Here is an 18,737-nt window from a genome sequence, read left to right on the forward strand (position 1 = left end):
GGGGGGGGGGGGGGGGGACAAGACAACTCACTGGCTACATCATATACAACTACGGCAACTGAGGAATCCCGGATGTAACTTGGAATAAGACTCCTAAATCTCTCTTGCCCAGCTGTGTCCCTTTTCCATCATTCGGTTTTAGAGGCAGAAACCGGTCGTTAAGCTCAAAGATTATTCCATTGATCATTGTCATTGCCATTTGTATGATTAACCCACACTTGAAAACAACAAAAGGAAAGAGATTTCAGGAGGAAGGTCATCTCATCTCACCATAGCTGCAGACGGACTGTACGGTCTTCAAGGTACATTGTTTTTGACAAGAAATCGATTCCGATGGTAGCCTGCAGACATGTCAACAGCCTCCAAACTATTTTAAAAGATCCACGACAGAGGACGAGCCCACGAAATTTCCATGAAATCGAAGCAAAATTTTCATTCGGATGATCAGGGAGGAAAAAACGGAGGAAATCTTCACTAAAGAAAAGCCATGCCGATACCATCAATGATCTGATCAAACAAGCAACAATCGACAGAAACAGAAACGGTACGAGGGAAATTGAAAGGGGGGAGGAAGGGTTTTTACCTGGTAAGTGGTGTCGAACTTGTCGTACATGAAGCGAGTGATGATGCTGGTTTTCCCCACAGATTGATCTCCTAAGAATACCAACTTGTACTTCGCCAATGGTGATACCGGCGCCATTTTTGAAATCTCAGATCGCAGGAAACGTTATTTAGATCCGAAATAAGGCCAGATTCAAGCTCAAACGCTCGAGAGAGAGAGAGAGAGAGGGAGAATGTTTGGAGTTGAAGACGCGCCTATTCTGGGAAGGAGAAGAAACCGCCAGGCACGACCACGAGGACGGCCTCTTTAAATACCGAATTTGTCCTCACTCCTCCCTCCGAATTACGACCGTAGGGGGGTACAACGCGGTTTGACAGATCAAAAACTCTATCCATGAATTAGATTAGAAAAACGTAATGCAGTTGCAGATGATCATGATAAACGATAACACATAGATCCATTACACGCACGCACATATATATACGGCATGAATCATCCTTCTTCTTCGCTTGACCATTGACTATGTAGCAGAAACTTGAGCATATCGCAGTGACTTGGAAACAAAACTGCACTGCGCGTAATCTTGACAAGTGGTCTCGGTCTTGTGCAGGAAACAAGGAAGCAAGCAACCATTGACGCAAATCTTGAACCGATTTTATCGAACCAACAGATTCTACTTAGCAATGGATGCCTTACACAAAGTAAAGTTCTTAACTTGTTGCGTTTCTGTCAGATCACCATCTCTCAGTTCATGAGAAGAACTGCAGACAAGAACATGAAGCCACAAGACAAGACAGCCCAACACTTTCAAGCAGAGAATTGCAAACAAGAAAATTCATTTAACCCATATTATCAAATTCAATCCCACAACAAGTAAAAACTCCATCATGTTCCTTTTACTTAAACCAAAAAGCGTAAGCAACGGAAACGGATTTGAGCATTGTGCTCGTGCACTTCTGGAGAACAAAATGGATGATCCAATTTCAGCAACAACGAATTCTACACTGAAAAATTCCCCATACAAAGCAGGTGATAACACAAACCCTAATAGGTATTTGTTAATGAAGTTCGAAATCCGTAACACCACGAAAACGTCTCCTAGAAGCCCTACTTACCACCAATCCTCATGCTGCTCCATGGGAACTTCGCCCCCGCCGCCGGGTCGCCGCCGCGGCGAGACCTTCCCCTCTCATTTCCGCCGCGATCCCTCTCCCTCCCGTCAAGCCAGTGCCTACTCTTGTCACCCTCCTCCTCCACAAAGCTCGAACCTTTCTGCTTGCTTCGCTTCTCTTCCTCGATGAACTTCACCGGAAACAGATCCTTGGACAGCGACAGAGGATTCCGGAGAGTGACGTAGGCCTTCTTGTAGTCAGGCTTGGCGATGAGCAAACCACCTCGCTTCTTCTTCTTGCCATCCATGTTCAGCGTCCGAACCTTGTCGACCTCGAAGCCATAGAGCGACTCGAGGACGCGCTTGATCTCGATCTTGGAAGCGGAAGGTATGGGTTTGAGGGCGATTTCGGTGATGTTGGTGAAGGTGTTGGGCATCAGAAGCTTGATCGTTACCTTAATGTTGAATCCAGGAAGATTCGCGAAGTGAACGACCCGTCTTCCCAATCTGCTCCCCATTCTTCACGACGATCGATTTCGATCGAACTTCCTCGGGCGAATGTCGAAGAAAAGGGTTTTTCTGCGAGGTTTAGGCCCTACCCCTCTCTCTACTCCCCTCGCATTAACTTCAATATGTTTGAGCCATATGGGCCCAATGGGCCTCTCTAAGCCCAAAATCTTTCCTGATTTATTATCAAGACATGAATTCTAAACAAAAGTTTATTATTTTTATTCCACAATTTTTTTTATAAAAAAAAATCGTGATTAAACTTTTTTTTTTTATATAAAAGTGATTAAACTTAAAAAAAGGATCCTATATACTTAAATATGCTAAAACCATACTTGAAAAAAAAAAAGAGAGATAAATCTAAATCAATACATGAATTAACAGACAATATCAGGAAAAAGAAATTATATATAGGAATAGCAAAGGATCAGCATTGTCATTTGTCATCCACTCCAATTAACAACAGTTTGATTCATCAGATTCTTTGCAATGCAAAACGTTAAAAGCATTTACACAAAAAAACAAAAAAATGAAGAAGAAGCAAAACCCACATTGATTTCATCATATCCATATCCATAATATCCATATTCACCACCTGCATATTCCAGGCTCCACTGTTTTGCTGAGAGCAAGTATCTCCTCATACTTTGAGCCGTACACAAACCCCCACAGCTGCAGACAGAGAGAACCACAAGTGTTTCGTGACACAAATCGAAACAGAGAGAATACGCGGGGGTTTCAGGGCGAGATTCCGGGTGAGAACGGTACCTCGACCTCCTTGATTTCAAAGTCCTGAGAGTTGGAGAGACAAGGGTTCCCGTATGTCTCAGAATACGCGCTTGATCCATTCAACCTTTTTCCATTGAAGAGAATACGATGAAATGACGAAAGTAAACGACTAACATGATCATTTTGATCACAACAGAATACAGCTTTGTTAAGAATTCTTAGCCTTACAGGTCTCTGTCCAGATAGAGAGCGAAATGCCCACCCCCTCCAAGAGCTATAAACTCTTTAGAGCACAAAGTGAAGTACCTATTCGCTCCAGTGGGACGGAATATAATGGGCTGTCCGGACTTGTTTGTGAAAACAAATGTATTGTTGCCTCCCTGATAAGCATCGAACATGAAGAATAAGAAGAAGAAAACAACACATACATGTACATACATGTTAATCTAAGATTTGGTGCACAACCTGATATTTCTTATCGGTTGGAATCAGAGGTGCTTCGACGAGACCACCAAAGACGGTGCCTTTTCTGTCCCCAACAACCTGAAATAAGAAACATGCTTGCTGAAATGAGACCGCCAAATACATAATTATATATCAGAACACGGGACAGGAAATGGACGAATGGTGAAAAAGAAGAGAAATGTACATGAAAGTTTGATCCGGATATCAGAAAAACGGGTACAAGACCAAAGAAAAAATATCAATTTAGATCAAGTAAAACAAAACTCTGGTTTTGGAGATGAAACTCCTTCATCCAAATGAATTAAACATTCTTTACCAGTAAGCTCAGACCAGGCCAAAGCAGGCTTTTCCTGTAGAGTGTGGAGAGTGATATACCATGCCTCCAAGTGCTGGAAAATGTCAACACATCAACCATCAAACAATTGCCTTTAGATGAGAGAACACAGAATCAATTATAAAACGACGTTGAATGTGGCTTCTTCACCTGTAAAGCAATAGCCATTTCCTTCCTTGGATAAGTGCAGGGAGTGAAGCATATAGGGACTGTCTTGTTCGTTCTGAAAGAAGCCTAGACGGCTCTGAAGCTTCTGGTAAGCTCAAGTTTGCTTGTACCATTGTCTCCTCTTTGACATTCTGCATATGCTTCATCTCCAGGCCATCATTTTCAGTTTCTTCTTCCTGCTTTACATCGGAATTGCTCTTCTTCTCCTGACTCTTGAAGCCGCCAAACTTAGCAGCCTGATAAAAAAATCTTAAGGCTTGCTTATACTTGGAAAGCAAGCTTTTCTTTCCATCAGTCTCCTTCATTGTACCAGCATTAACCCACGATTTATCACTAGTTTCCACCTGGGAATCCTCTTGTTTGTCGTGACCAGCTTTATCTTTGGGATCTGAGACCAGTAGAGAATAGAGGAATGCAGTGAGAGAAGAAGTGTCTGGCTCGTCAACCAAATCCTTAACCTGCTCTTCAGTGATTGGCTCTAGTTGGTTTCTTCTTCTATATCCGATTTCATCCTCCTATCGGAAAGATCAAAATGCAAATTATCAGTAATGTGAAGAGCTCAGTCAAGATCCTATAACTTGAACTTCCATGGTGGATATACTCTGATTTCTATCAGGCATCATAAGCACAAAACCGAGCCAAAACAACCCTTAATCCTCATGGAAAATGTTCAAAATGATTGAAAATATCTAACATGATTCTGAGTCTTCACTGCTTGTTCTGACCCACCAAGAAATCACCAAAACATTGAATTTAGGGAGTTCAAAACTTTTTCTCTACACAGCGTAAAAACTGAAGCAATTAAGCGTACAGATACATTAGAACTTAGAAGACGTACATTCGTAAATGAATCATGTCTATTGATTGGATCATTGAACCCAAGTACATTTCGATTTCCCACAAATTCTGCCAAAACAAAAGCAGACAACTGAAAACCCGCAACATCAAATTCCCCAGAAACCCAATCAAAACAAACCAGAAACCCAAAAACGAAGAACAGACAATACTAAGAACGATTCAACGTGAAACCCAACAACCCTTTTCAAGAAACTGTATCTAGCAAACAAAAAAAGGGGGATCTTTTTCACAAGAATAACACAAGAAAAAGAAGGGAAGAAGTTAGTGTACCGGAGGAGGAGGAAGGGAAGGAGACAGCCTAGAGGAGGGCTTGTCAGAGATGGGATTAAGGAGGTCGGTGGTAAGATCAGCCACAAAGTGAACTGCTTTGCTTCTGAAGGACCTGTGTTTCGCCATCTTTTTTTCGTCAATCCCCCTATTTTTAGAGCTTCAATTCCCCGAAATAACACGACCCCTTGAGGAATATACGCCAAAAACAGAGTCTACCCTCTCACATTCTGTTTCTGGGCAAAGAAAACTCTGACTACGGTGAGACACGCCATAGATAGAATTTGTGAAAACCATCTGGATTCTCGTCTCTCTCTCTCTCTCTCTCTCTTTGGATTCTTCTTCTTCAACTAATTCTGAAGATTTGTTAGAGGGTGGGAGGGGGACGGCATGAAAGTGTGACATTTTAACTAAACAGGATCATCCTCATCATCCATCGTACCGTCTATTGGTGAGAGGGGTCGGAAGCTTTACGTTTCCATATGGATGAGAATTTTCATTACTTTATCGATGCTTACTAAAAGACTCCATGGCCCAATGGATAAGGCGCTGGTCTACGGAACCAGAGATTCTGGGTTCGATCCCCAGTGGAGTCGCCTTTGATTATTTTTATCCTTTTTTTTTAAAAAAAAGAATCAAGATCAGAGAGAAAGAAGACAGAGGAAACACATTAACAAGATCTTTTTAACTGAACCAGCAAACAGCACATACATGTTACTTAAAACACACATTTAACCCAAAGTGAACGAATGATCCTACTAAACAGATCTTTAAGTCTCAACACTCCTTACAACGGGGCTTAACCCGCAATCTAAACCCTAAACATTAAACCAAGTGAGACGGGAGGGCTTTAGACCAATGAAATACTGCTCTCGCCACCCGGAGGCTTCCTCACCCCTCCGAAATAGTCCCGGGATTCCGACTTCCCGTCCGCAAATATGTTATTGCCACTCATTTCCCGGAGTTTAGCTGAGCTCAGCTGCCTCTCCGCTGAACCAGGAGGAGGCCCATCCCCTTTGAAGATATCATTGCCAGTCAGCTCCTGAAACTTCTGGTTGTGTATCTTTTTGTACGGCTTCACCACTGATTCCTCGCTGAACAGGACATTGCTGCTCTGTCCTCCCGCAGGCTTTAATGGAAATACGAATGTCTTATCAAAGATTTTCTTCCATGCACGAACAGTTATTATATTAGATGCAAAGAAAGAGAAACTCACGTTGGAAACTTTAACAGAAGTCCGGAGGTTCCTTGGAGCAGGCTCTCCCATGTCTATGCTTTCTTTGGCTCCTTGTGATCGAGCAGAAGTGGCCGAGGACTGAGGTTGGATCTCGGGTGGAGATCCGAATATGTCATGGCCACTGATCTCTTTGATCTTGGCATCCGACATCTGCTTCTTGTTGTTCTTTGAGTCGGATTCAGCCTGTAAGGTCCCGCTCAGCTCTCGTTGTTTTGCAACCTCGGGTAAAGTGGTTGGTTTCTTGGGAGAAACAGCCCCATCAGCACTGAACGTTATCTGGCTCATTCCGTTCAACGTTTGCTGCAAATACAGGAACAATCGCTTGAGAACAGTGTTTCTTCCCCCTCAGAAATGAAATAAAGTAACTGCATGAAACAAGTACCTGATAGTAGCGGAGCCCCGTCTTGTTGCTCGGACTAGCATCATCGGATTCAGACACACTGTTTCCTCTCCCGGAGAAGATGCCACTGCCAGTCATCTCTTTCAACTTGTACCCGGAACAATTCTTCCTGCAGCAACGCATAGAACACATGCGCATTGCCCTATATATATATATATTGATCTTAAGAGACAGAAATCAGAGCCTAGAAGAACAAGGGAGGAAGGAGAAAGCCAAGCTCCAACAAAACTGGAAGATGATGAAACCTTGTTCATGGAAAAAAGAAACGTTTCTTTGATATGATAAAACCCAAAAAAAAAAATCATTAAATAGAAAACCAAGTTCTGTAAAACATGGTGGGCCTCAAAAACATAAGAGCACGATCCCATCCCTTTCATTAGTTTCAATCCTAGGATATACAGTGAAGGCAATGACTGAATCCAACAGACAGAACAGAAACAGAACAAGAAACTCTACAACAGCAAGAAATCGAGATATGATCAACAGAAACCCAGAAAGAAAGAAAAAAGTTGGATGAGAAATAAATTCAAACCCAATTCGCACGAGAGGACAAGAAAAGAAAGCAAGAAAGAGAGATCACGAGATTGTCTTTTCACTTTTTGTTGAGCGCTTGGGCTTCTTCATCAGTGACCTGACCGCCGAAGAGCGCCTTGCTGATTCCATCCGACGGCTGAAAATGAACGAGACCATAACGGAGAACGACGGTGAGAGACCTAACCAGAAACGGAAGGAGAGAGAAGGGACATTTGTGGAGGAGATGTGCATGTGCCTACCTGGTGAGAGGGGCACGCCCCTCCCACGCCAGCAGATCGGCGGTGGAAGTGTGAGGCTTCCTCACCGGCGACTCTCTCTCCATTTCTCCTGTCTGGTTTTTCTTCTCCTCCTCAGAGCTAACGGGGATATTTTATGGGTTTTTTTTTTTCCTTTCAAAAAATGAGAGAGGTGAATCATTTATTAGTCATTAAAGACGAAAAGGACCATTGTGAGAGAGAGAGAGAGTGCTGCAACTTGGGAACTTGGAGCAAACCAGTTTGAAAAGAAACAGAAAACACTTTGAGATATTTATGAAATGCATGAGAATCCGTATGAACGAACAGCTACAACTACAACTCTGCTCTTCCCACGGTCTGAAGGGACAACAAGATCTAGAATCCGATCAGGTGATTTTGTTTATATATATATATATATATATATATATTCCATTCGATAAACTCAGTTATTAATTGGGGGAATTGCAAAAATGACTTTAAATATCATTTTTACTTCACGTCATGACCCTGGCTTTAAAAAAAAAAAAAACATCATCATCTCCTAACCTTATAATTGTATCTTTCCAAAAATACCCTTACCTTTTTAATTATTATTAAATTTAAAATAAAAACATTTTAGCTCTCTCTCTCCTCTCCCACCTCTCTCTCTCTTTTCGTTCCTGCAAACTCTCTCTCTCCTCTCCAACATTCTCTGTCTCTAAACTCTCTTCATATACAACATTTTTTTTCAACTAATTTGTTGTGAAAAACAAGCAAAAGCTTGAGACAATTCATCGATTAAACACATATATGAATCATCCATAAATATTTTTCTAATATTTATTATTAAGTGTGAGCATTTGTGATTTGTTTTTGTCATCTTTATATTTAATTCATATGATACAGATGAAACAAATGTGACATATTTATCAGCAATACCATGATTCACGTGACTCAAACTGGTCGAAATCGTTAAATTTGTGAAATTCGTCAAAATAGAAAAATTCGGTAAACTGGTCATATATACATGTCGAAATGGTCACACTGGTCACACTCCTAAACTGATCATACTTGTCAATTTGGTCAAACCGGTCATACTCGCAAAATTGGTAATAATGATCATAATCATCAAATTGGCCAAACTGGTCATACTCATAAAATTTGTGACATGATATGATTATTACTTTGTTAACACTTTTAAAACGATGGATTATGCGATTTCGAACAAGTATGACCGTCTGACCAAGGTATGACCGTCTGACCATATGACCGTATGACCATTTGGCTACGAAAAAGAAAGGCCTAAATTAAATTTAAACTATTTAAAAAGTTGTATAGGGATTATAAAAATACTATTGCATCGTTTTGGAGTTCTAATTTCACATGAAAAAAAATCTATCAACATAAGTCAATTGTATCCAATGTGTTACACAAACACTACTAGTACTTTAGGTCTTCTTTGGAAAGAGTTACATTGACATCCAAAAAAAGTGCTCAATCCATATTGTTACGATCAATTTCAACTTGAGAAATTTGTCATATGATATGATTATTACTTTGTTAACACTTTTAAAACGATGGATTATGCGATTTCGAACAAGTATGACCGTCTGACCAAGGTATGACCGTCTGACCATATGACCGTATGACCATTTGGGTACGAAAAAGAAATGCCTAAATTAAATTTAAACTATTTAAAAAGTTGTATATGGATTATAAAAATACCACTGCATCGTTTTGGAGTTCTAATTTCACATGAAAAAAAAATCTCTCAACATAAGTCAATTGTATCCAATGTGTTAAACAAACACTACTAGTACTTTAGGTCTTTTTTGGAAAGAGTTACATTGACATCCAAAAAAGTACTCAATCCATATTGTTACGACCAATTTCAACTTGAGAAATTTGTCATATGATATGATTATTACGATGTTAACACTTTTAAAACGATGAATCAAGCAATTTCGAACATGTCTAACTGTCTGACCACGGTATGACCGTCTGACCGCATAACCGTATGACCATTTGGGCACGAAAAAGAAAGGCATAAATTAAATTTAAACAATTTAAAAAGTTGTATAGGGTTATAAGAATACCATTGCATCGTTTTGGAGTTCTAATTTCACATGGAAAAAAAAATCTCTCAACATAAGTCAATTGTATCCAATGTGTTATACAAACACTACTAGTACTTTAGGTCTTCTTTGGAAAGAGTTTCATTGACATCCAAAAAAAATGTTCAATCCATATTGTTACGACCAATTTCAACTTGAGAAATTTGTCATATGATATGATTATTACGATGTTAACACTTTTAAAACGATGAATCAAGCAATTTCGAACAGGTCTGACCGTCTGACCAAGGTATGACCGTGTGACCGTATGACCATTTGGACACGAAAAAGAAAGGCGTAAATTAAATTTAAACAATTCAAAAAGTTGTATAGGGTTATAAGAATACTATTGCATCGTTTTGGAGTTCTAATTTCACATGGAAAAAAAATCTCTCAACATAAGTCAATTATATCCAATGTGTTACACAAACACTACTAGTACTTTAGGTCTTCTTTGGAAAGAGTTACATTGACATCTAAAAAAGGTGCTCAATCCGTATTGCTACGACCAATTTCAACTTGAGAAATCTGTCATACGATATGATTATTACAATGTTAACACTTTTAAAATGATGTATTATGCGATTTCGAACAGGTATGACCGTCTGACCAAGGTATGATCATCTGACCATTTGAGTACGAAAAAAAAGGCGTAAATTAAATTTAAACAATTCAAAAAGTTGTATGGATTATAAGAATACTATTACATCGTTTTGGAATTCTAATTTCACATGAAAAAATAAATCTCCCAACATAAGTCAATTGTATAAAAAAAACAATTAAATTTAAATGATTCAAAAAGTTGTATATGGGTTATAAGAATACTATTGCATCAATTTCGAACGAGTAAGACTGTCTGGTCAAGGTATGATCGTCTAACCATAGTATGACCGTCTGACTATTTGGACACGAAAATGAAATGTCTAAATTAAATTTAAATGATTCGAAAAGTTGTATATGTGGATGACCATAGTATGACCGTCTGACCATTTAGACACGAAAATGAAAGGTCTAAATTAAATTAAATTTAAACGATTCGAAATTTTAATGTGTTACACAAATACTACTAATATTTTATATTTACAATGAAAAAGTATTATCAGTATGACCAAAGTCTGATCAGTATAATCAATATGACATTTCAAGAGCTAAAATTTCTTTGAGAATTTTTATCGAACATTTTTCATGCATTCTCAAATTCTTCAACTTTGGAGTATCGAATCTCCGCTATATAGGAGAAATTTGATTAGTGTAATCTTAAATTATATTATTCCATTCCATCGAATCGAATCAAAACAAAACCCTAATAAGCTACAAAATTCTATATATAAAGAACATGTTTGATCAACACTTTTAAATTCATAAATTTATAATTTTTGAAAAAGAATGACTAGAATGACGAGTCTGACGGTATGATCGTATGATCAAAGTATAATCATCTAACAAAGTATGATCGGTATGACCAAAGTCTGCTCATCTGGCCAAAGTCTGCCCATATGACCAATATCTGATTGTTTGACCAAAGTATGATCGGTATGACCAAAGTCGGATCGTATGACCAAAGTCTGACTGTCTGACCAAAGTCTGATCGTGTAATCATTTGATTGTATGACCGATTTAAACTTGAAAATTTGTTATATGGGATGACTATTACCATGTTAAGATTTTTAAAATGACAAATTCATCAATTTTCAACAAGTCTGATCGTCTGACCAAAGTCTAACTACATGACCAAAGTCTGATCGTATGATCAAAGTCTGATCGGTATGACCATTTTTACATGAAAAATAAAGACCTAAATTAAGTTTAAACAATTCAAAAAGTTGTTTAAGGGTTATAAAAACACATTTTCATCATTTTGATGATCTAATTCCATGTGTAAAAAAATCTATCAACTTAACTCAAAGTCTGACCGTTAGACTAAATTCTGACCGTATGACCAAAGTCTGACCGATATGACCAGTATGCTATTTTAAGAGCCAAAATTTCTCTGAGGATTTTTATCGAACACTTTCTATGCATTCTCAAATTCTTCAATTTTGGAGTGTCAGATCTCGTCATAGATAGAAATTTGACAAGTATAACAAGAAAATTAAGAAAATTGTTAATAGAATCGCAACGAAATCTCTTTGGGAGAAGAAAAAAAATCAGAAAATGTTTGTGAGTTTTAAATTTTTAGAAAAAATGAAAGAATAAGTTTTTCACTCCAAAATTTTTTTGCCGATTCACATATAAAAGTGTCACGTATTCAACTTCATAATGGCTAAATTGGTCTTTTCAGCATTTTTGTTTTTTTTTTCTAAAACCCTAACCCTAGAAGATCATGCGGTGAAGTATAAATCGACATTTAGGGTTATTTTTGCAATTTTGCCTATTCATTGAGCAATCACTTCAAAAACATGTTCACTCAGCTTTTGCCATTAGAATCCATTCGGGCAAAATACTTTTTCGCCATAGCATTCCCAAGAAAAAAATAGTAGCAGGTATAGAAAAAAAAAATCTTCCTTTATTTTTTTTTTGGTGGGTTGGGAGGTGAAGATGGAAACAAACTGTACAGGTCCTATTGCCATATGTATGCTACATTGTATTCCCGGGGAGCCCAATATGCCCCAGTTGAATCGCATTTCCTAAACATCATCCATAAATAAAATCCTATGACCGCAGCTTCGACGCATCTTCTTCGTTTACCTTTCGGATCCTATAATCAAGGGCATTGTCCAAAATGAAATTCCATACCATGTATACTTTTTTTTTATGGGAATTGCCCGCGATCTATTTTCTTCTTAATCCTTGACATGCTCTGGTTTCATTGCTCTTGCGGGAGCGCCATTAGACGGGAAGCTTCTTTTGACAAAAATTTCCGTGAAAAGGTAACTCAATCGGTTGTACGTTTGATGGAACGGAGTTCCCAGTTGCCCTCACCATCGATCAGCCTTAGCTCGAAGCGATGGAATGGGATCAGAGCCGGACGCTGACATAATAATAAGATCAGTGGTTTAGGAAAAGCCGGAGATTAGGACGGACGTGATTGTATAGTATTTGTAGCCACACAACTTACTTGGGACGAGGTTATGAATGTGACGCCCATATCCTGTGCAACCCTATACAGTTGTTCCTCTACATCAACACTCGTTGCACTGCAAGCAGGTCGTCAAATGATTACAAATAACGCCCAGAATTTAATTTGAAATTAGACTTGAGAACAAAGAAGAAGACTGATCATTTACTTGGTGCATTCGTCGAGGATTCCAAATTTAGGCCTGTGGAAGAATAAGCGTGCCTATTGACACAGAAAAACAAAATAAGACCCATCATCAGGTGAATAAAAGACAGTGACCAAAAGGTTTTCTAGTTTAAGATTTGGTCTCTTACCATGCCAAGTCTTTGTTGCTCACCAAGCGATAGCATGTCTTCCCAATTGAGATCAGCATCCCAACCAGCTTCGTCCCTTTCTAAAAGATATATTAACCTAACATTCTCCAGAATGCTTTTCAAGTGGGCATCTAGAAAGCTTCCAGCATCTGCCGAGCTTTGACCTCCTACTTTCCATAATTCCCACAAGTTAAAAGAGTTAAGAGAGTGACATGCTTGTAGCGATCATCGTTTTGGAAATAAACCTTTAAGAATATGACAAGTCAAACGATAATTAACAGCATACCTTTGTTGAACAATTTGGCTACTCTCCTCTCAGCGTCTTCTTTAGAGAGAGGGTATATCATTTGATCTCTCAGTGTCCCTAAACATGTATAAGGTCGCTGGGGAACAAAAAAGATGCCGTTTCCTAAACCACATTCTTCCATATTCAGCGATGGCTTTACAAGTCTTCCACTGACTATGGGCCAAACCTCTCTAAGGACTCTAAATACGGAACTCTTCCCACTGCCATTTGGACCTAAAGGTTTTGCAGTTGTGTCAGCTCTTAGCTCATTTAGTCAGTTTACAAAACGACAAAGATAAAATTCACTGACCTGTTACAAGCAGGCTTTTTCCCGGCTCTACTTTGCATGTTAACTTGCTAGCCAACAATTTCTGCGCAGGGGTAATGATATCCACCTCGGAAAAGGAAATGAGATCTTCTGAATCCAGATGACCCGTGTGATTTCTTGACAAAACACCTGAAACTGATTGAAAGGAGAAAAAGGGACAATCTGATCAGCCCAAGTTCAGATCGGACTTCTAAATCAAGGAGATATCAGAATAGTTCTGTCTAGGTATGTGTAAAAGATTGTGTAAAAGATTATGATTTATGGTCAAGTTCTGTCTAGGTATGTCCATAATCGTCAAGATTTGTGCACATCGCCACATTGTGTATGCGTGTAATGATGATTTACCTGACTGAGAAGCATCCAAAAACTCCTCGAGCTCAAAAATTCTATTGATACCGCCAGAAAGTTCGAGAAACTTCTTGTGCAGCTCAAGAATATCGCCAAAAGCTAAAAAGCTTTGAGAGACCACAGATGCTAGGAATCGCAATGCATGTGCCAATTCACCTGGTCAATAGCCGTCGCACCAAAAGGGGAACAGATTATGAATTACAATCAGAAAAAAAGAAAAAAGCAATGGTGATTTAATTGTCGCTGAAATTCAAAGCAGAGATGGATCTTCACCTTGAGTGGAGACCAGTGCTCTGTCTCCCTTGTGTTCTAAGGCATACAACAAACTCAGTCCCCAAGTTACATTATGGGGAAGCTGCTTTGTCACAAAATCATCGAGAATACCGTTCAACCATTTCTTCCTTAGAAGCATGAGCGAGTGGTCAAGAAGTGTCATGAATTTTGCTTCAACCATCTGCGCCATGAAAAAAAATGTAAAAGGCAAGTTCAATATAACAATACGTGTTATAAAAGCTTCTGGCCCAGATAAAGATTCATGAAATAGAAATAGGGCTTCAACTTCTTGGCACAGACAGAACTTGGGAAGTTGCTTACAGCTTTCTCTCGTGCTCCACCTCCAAAGAATGCAACAGATTCGGCATGAGTGTGCAGTCTCTCGTGCATAAACCTATAATAAGCAGAAAAAAGTCAAGATGGTCACTGTGAAACAACCATCCATGAAAATAGAGGAAACATATAAAGGATTACCTAAATTTCCCCTCAAGCTGCTGTTCTTGACTTGCTAGATCACCAAAATCGGGTGTCACACGCCTTAGAAAACCAAGACCAAGCAACATATATGTGTAGAGTATGGCAACTCCCCTCCGACCAGTCAATAGCTTCATCCTCCATGTGAACCTTTGGGAAACATTTTACTTAGTTATGATTCAATCCCAAGATCCACCACGAGATAAAGATCAACAAATGATATGACAAGCTTACTTACCAAAGAATGTCAACTGATGGCTTTACCAATCCAGTTAGCAGTCCGGACAAATCAGTGGTCAACTTTTCTAGGTCATGAGTGACTCTCTGGTCTGCGTCAATATTTTTGCTTGACATATGGAAGACCTACAAAAATGTGTACTCAACATGATCTTTATTGTTGCCAGGCTCTCACAACTTCAACTTGCAGGAAAGAACAAAGAAACAAACAGAAATTTTGAGCCATAGAAGTAAACTACAAAGTAACATACATCAATCAACAAAGCATATGACTGCAATGCTTTGACACACAGACAAAAAATGATAGTCATGCTTTCTTTCAAGCTAGATTGCGCTGAATAACTCAGCCTGTACTGTAGTCAATAATTAGCAGTGCTTTTTTATATGCAGATGGCCATTTGCATAGAATATTTGAAGGCTGTTAGTAATGTAATCTAACCAATGATTACCCTGTAAAATGCATTATTTCTCAGATAGTTTTGAAGTAAATGCTGAGTCAAACGGATCCTCCAGCCTAATGCAAGCCTTTGTGTTAGATGCCTGTAAAGCATGAAGCAAAATAATTTAGAGAAACCACATCAGCCATCAGGCTTAAAAATAAACTACAATCTACCACAAACAGATGCTAGTAAAAAATTTTGTCAAAAGTTGCTTTCTCCTGATTGACAAAGGGGAAGACACGCAAATATTTTCTGATCTCACAATGAAATTAGTAATGAGATAATTGGGGCTTGTAGGCATAATGTATGCAGAGAAAGTAAAGACTACCTTATTGAAGGTGCAATGAAAGAAGATGCAGCGCTTTGGATAATACTTATGCCAACCAAGCGAACAAAAGCCACCTTATTTTGCTCCAATACATGCTTTACAGTGGTTCCTACAAAAACCAGGTTTATTATGAGAAAACAGGCTCTATCCACAAACTCTCAGGCGGTGGAACAGAGCAAACTCACCATTCAAGGACGCGATTCGATCAGAGATCAATGTTCTTGAGACAACAAGACAAACAACAGCAAGAAGTTGCGCCCCTTGTTTGTCGAATATAGAGGGTATCTGAAAAAATAAACAAAAAAAGGATAATTATTCCTAAGTAAAATCAACTACGATAGCAACTGACGTGGCAGAAAATGGTTGTGCTTCTGCAAATTGCAGAAAGGGGAATTGGGCTTTGTAAGAAAACTGAAAACAAAAGGGCATTGGAACAATGGGATGAAGAAGATGAAAGAAAAAAAAAAGTGTCTAAATACATGCAGCAGATAAGACGATGAAACATAAATTGGAAAAAGGTGCGGAAACCAAACTAATGGGCTTTTTAGAGTAAACTCACCAATATGTTTATCATTGCAGCTACTCTTGAAGGCAGGGCCCTTGGGGATGTTTGGAGTTGGGGAAATCTAGGCAATACAATATTTTTATCCACAACAGGTGATTTTGCAATTAACTCTGTCTGGTATGACTGAGCTTTTGAATTCGCAAGTGCAGATTCCTATCACAACAATCAATTACAAGGTTATAATTACAACAACAAAAATTGCATCCTGGAAAGCAGTCATAAACAAAATAAAGACATTGTCAAGGTTTTTAAGACCTTTTTGGCTGCAGAAAACGCCCGTTGAACAACCATCGCATCGCTTTGTCGATCTGTCTCCGAGTTTTTTGTCGAATTAGTTCCAGAATCAGTCAAAAGTGCAGAGTCTTCCCTGAAGGTTTTGTTAAGTCTTAATAAAAAACCAAAACTGACAATCATCAATATCTCGATGTTTCTTTATAAAAAGCATACCTCTTGTAGTGAACGCTCCATCCCCCTTCTCCATCTAATGACAAGACAACATCATGAAATGCAACAAGGGCCGGGCGATGTGAAATGGTTATGCAAGATGTTCCCATAGCTCGAACTTTAGCACAAAATCGTTCCTCCATATCAGTTGTCACGGCACTTGTGCATTCGTCAAGAATTGCAAATTTGGGTTTGTGGTAAAATAGTCTAGCCATGCCCAATCTTTGCTGCTCCCCAAGAGATAATTCATCTCCCCAATTGACCTCTTCATCCGCTGGGTAGCGACCTAATAAGTATTCCAGATCAACCTACAAGCAAAATAGGGAGAAATAGGTACATATGTAGACTCAACAGAAACAAACCTCAACGCACAAAACATCCTACTAGAGAGAGCAGAAAAAAGGAGGATACCAACATTTTTCAATAGCTCAATCATTCCGGCTTCTGTGAGCGGCTCAATCTCTTGATCTTGAGTAAGAGGATAAATTAGCTGGTCACGAAGCGTCCCTACTGCCATATAGGGCCTCTGTGGCACATAGAAAATCTCCTTATTAAGATCAGAACCAACTCCTGGCTTCACAATATGTCCAGACACCAGGGGCCATAGACCCCCTAAAACTCGGAAAAGAGAACTCTTGCCACTTCCATTTGGACCTACAACAGAAATCAAAACCATACAAACAAGACTCAATATACCAAAACCAAAAGAAAATAAGGATGTCAATGCAGACATCACAAAACATCAAAAGTCAAGCACCTGATAATAGTCTAGGGAAGAAATCAAAAGTATTGTGCATTGCAGAATAAATAGCACAAATTCTCAAGGATTGGACAGGAAACTGGATTGTTAAGCCTATAAGCATACTAAAACTATTTTCGATATGGGTCAATATTGTTATACCCTCAGGGACTTAGAAAACGCGAGTAAAATAACTGGTACCAAAACAAAGTGCCTCAAAACTCTACAACATTAAATTTCATTTTTATAAGATTCTTTGTCATTGTATGAAAACATTTGCAGCATATGCCTTTCTATGAACTATTCATGACTGTGAAAGAGAACAAATCACAACGAAGTAGTAAGTTTCACATAGCATGTAAGATCTTCAAGTTTTACATAGCATGTAAGATATTTCCATAATCAATGCATGCAAATTCCAGGAGAAGGGGAATCGAGATTAATACTCACTTCCAAAATATAAAAGCTTACCTGTAATCAGAAGATTAGATCCTTGTTCAACCCGAAGACTGAGATCCTCCACCAAGACATTGCCTGTTGGAGTAACAACCTGAGGAGCATCCAATGACATTAGAGACAGCCAAATATAGCAAAAAGAATACAGTAACATAATCACAGGTCTTCCATCTACCTTGACATCAGAAAACTCAACATAGCTAGCTTCACAGAGATAATTTCTGCTTCTATTTCTCTGGAAAGAAGATTTGTCGTCACTACTGAGCTCTCTCGAGACAACCAACAACTCATGAATACGGTCAGCATAACCACTGTCGAGAGAAATAAAAATTTGCAACGAAATTAAACAACATAACCATCACCAATATGTTCAAAAGCGCCAAAATAATTTAACTAGCAATGCTAAATATTTAACAATGCCGGATCTAACAGGGTAGTGTTAGAAGCTTTGAATTAATCCCCTCTCTCTTTCTCCCTCATATAATTACACAAACATGCAAAAAAGTGGAGACAACAACCATTTTGTGTGATCAGAAAATACAATAAAATCTGTTACAATATTACCCACATGCCACAAAGAAAATATAAATATATACCAGCAAGTTGAGTTATGTTTCTTGCAATGTTCGGACTAGCATCTACAGTGTGTTACCCATCTTGAAATTCACTTATTGTCATTTAAAATATGAAACAAAAGCAAGACAATGTCGCGGAATCTCCCGCGTAACCAACTGAAAAGCATTACCTGAGACGATTGAGCCGCCTGGAACTTATAGAAAGAGTTCCCAGTGCATGGAACAGGGAAACTATGACACTGGTGTGATATCTTATATTGCTTAGCATCTCTGCTCTCCCTAATGTCGAATCATCAGGTCTAAGATGCCCAGAGAAGAATGGTTCGATAATCAGAATAACAGCGACTGTGGCACCAAGATATTTCAGCAGG

General features: G+C 38.8%; 4 protein-coding genes, 1 non-coding gene and 1 pseudogene across 7 annotated transcripts in view; 1 reads left to right on the forward strand and 5 right to left on the reverse strand.

Moving 5' to 3' along the window:
* The window catches only part of LOC104807693 (ras-related protein RABH1d), a 2,366-nt gene extending 1,238 nt beyond the window's left edge, over positions 1-1,128 (reverse strand). Inside the window, exons 1-3 of the mRNA XM_010533074.2 lie at positions 584-1,128; positions 271-341; positions 32-120 (exon numbers count right to left, since the gene is read on the reverse strand). Coding sequence (XP_010531376.1) covers positions 32-120; positions 271-341; positions 584-700 — 277 coding nt within the window. The 5' untranslated portion in view covers positions 701-1,128. The remainder of the gene's footprint in view (positions 1-31; positions 121-270; positions 342-583) is intronic.
* Positions 1,129-1,477: 349 nt separating this feature from the next.
* On the reverse strand, positions 1,478-2,279 carry LOC104807692 (50S ribosomal protein L23). The gene has a single exon (XM_010533073.2). The coding sequence runs from the start codon at positions 2,189-2,191 to the stop codon at positions 1,670-1,672; it is 522 nt and encodes a 173-aa protein (XP_010531375.1). The 5' UTR covers positions 2,192-2,279; the 3' UTR covers positions 1,478-1,669.
* Positions 2,280-2,570: 291 nt separating this feature from the next.
* LOC104807695 (oxidation resistance protein 1) lies at positions 2,571-5,422 on the reverse strand. 2 transcript variants are annotated; one of them, XM_010533076.2, is made up of 7 exons: positions 5,005-5,422; positions 3,859-4,391; positions 3,691-3,763; positions 3,375-3,452; positions 3,216-3,289; positions 2,949-3,033; positions 2,571-2,852 (listed from the first exon to the last, which is right to left on the reverse strand). In XM_010533076.2, exons 1-7 carry the CDS (start codon positions 5,128-5,130, stop codon positions 2,769-2,771), a joined length of 1,053 nt encoding a protein of 350 aa, XP_010531378.1. In that variant the 5' UTR covers positions 5,131-5,422; the 3' UTR covers positions 2,571-2,768. The 2 variants fall into 2 exon arrangements, with proteins under 2 accessions (XP_010531378.1, XP_010531377.1); XM_010533075.2 differs by having other exon boundaries at positions 3,138-3,289; positions 5,005-5,421.
* A 102-nt stretch (positions 5,423-5,524) lies between these two features.
* Positions 5,525-5,597, forward strand: TRNAR-ACG. The gene has a single exon. It is a non-coding gene; the product is annotated as a tRNA-Arg (tRNA).
* A 68-nt stretch (positions 5,598-5,665) lies between these two features.
* LOC104807696 lies at positions 5,666-7,752 on the reverse strand (annotated as a pseudogene).
* A 4,233-nt stretch (positions 7,753-11,985) lies between these two features.
* Positions 11,986-18,737, reverse strand: part of LOC104807697 (ABC transporter D family member 1) — a 10,061-nt gene continuing 3,309 nt past the window's right edge. For both annotated transcript variants that reach the window (XM_010533078.2, XM_010533079.2), the window contains exons 7-27: positions 18,537-18,737; positions 17,967-18,102; positions 17,807-17,885; positions 17,012-17,250; positions 16,600-16,904; positions 16,408-16,519; positions 16,147-16,305; positions 15,773-15,872; positions 15,588-15,696; positions 15,269-15,359; positions 14,821-14,945; positions 14,583-14,732; positions 14,430-14,502; positions 14,109-14,289; positions 13,833-13,991; positions 13,470-13,622; positions 13,160-13,393; positions 12,874-13,040; positions 12,729-12,781; positions 12,560-12,638; positions 11,986-12,472 (exon numbers count right to left, since the gene is read on the reverse strand). In XM_010533078.2, coding sequence (XP_010531380.1) covers positions 12,377-12,472; positions 12,560-12,638; positions 12,729-12,781; positions 12,874-13,040; positions 13,160-13,393; positions 13,470-13,622; positions 13,833-13,991; positions 14,109-14,289; positions 14,430-14,502; positions 14,583-14,732; positions 14,821-14,945; positions 15,269-15,359; positions 15,588-15,696; positions 15,773-15,872; positions 16,147-16,305; positions 16,408-16,519; positions 16,600-16,904; positions 17,012-17,250; positions 17,807-17,885; positions 17,967-18,102; positions 18,537-18,737 — 3,001 coding nt within the window. In that variant the 3' untranslated portion in view covers positions 11,986-12,376. The remainder of the gene's footprint in view (positions 12,473-12,559; positions 12,639-12,728; positions 12,782-12,873; positions 13,041-13,159; positions 13,394-13,469; positions 13,623-13,832; positions 13,992-14,108; positions 14,290-14,429; positions 14,503-14,582; positions 14,733-14,820; positions 14,946-15,268; positions 15,360-15,587; positions 15,697-15,772; positions 15,873-16,146; positions 16,306-16,407; positions 16,520-16,599; positions 16,905-17,011; positions 17,251-17,806; positions 17,886-17,966; positions 18,103-18,536) is intronic.

The sequence above is a fragment of the Tarenaya hassleriana genome, unplaced genomic scaffold (genome assembly GCF_000463585.1).
Source record: "Tarenaya hassleriana unplaced genomic scaffold, ASM46358v1 Cleome13, whole genome shotgun sequence".
NCBI classification, from domain to species: Eukaryota; Viridiplantae; Streptophyta; class Magnoliopsida; order Brassicales; family Cleomaceae; genus Tarenaya; species Tarenaya hassleriana.

Bases quoted from the DNA above. Each gene is read 5' to 3' on its own strand.
- LOC104807692 (XM_010533073.2), bottom strand. From the start codon at position 2,191: ATGGGGAGCAGATTGGGAAGACGGGTCGTTCACTTCGCGAATCTTCCT.
- LOC104807695 (XM_010533075.2), bottom strand. From the start codon at position 5,130: ATGGCGAAACACAGGTCCTTCAGAAGCAAAGCAGTTCACTTTGTGGCT. The intron at 4,392-5,004 runs GTACACTAACTT...TCTTTCCGATAG, and splicing joins CTTCCCTTCCTCCTCCTCCG to GAGGATGAAATCGGATATAG. The intron at 3,290-3,374 runs GTTGTGCACCAA...GATGCTTATCAG, and splicing joins CAACCGATAAGAAATATCAG to GGAGGCAACAATACATTTGT.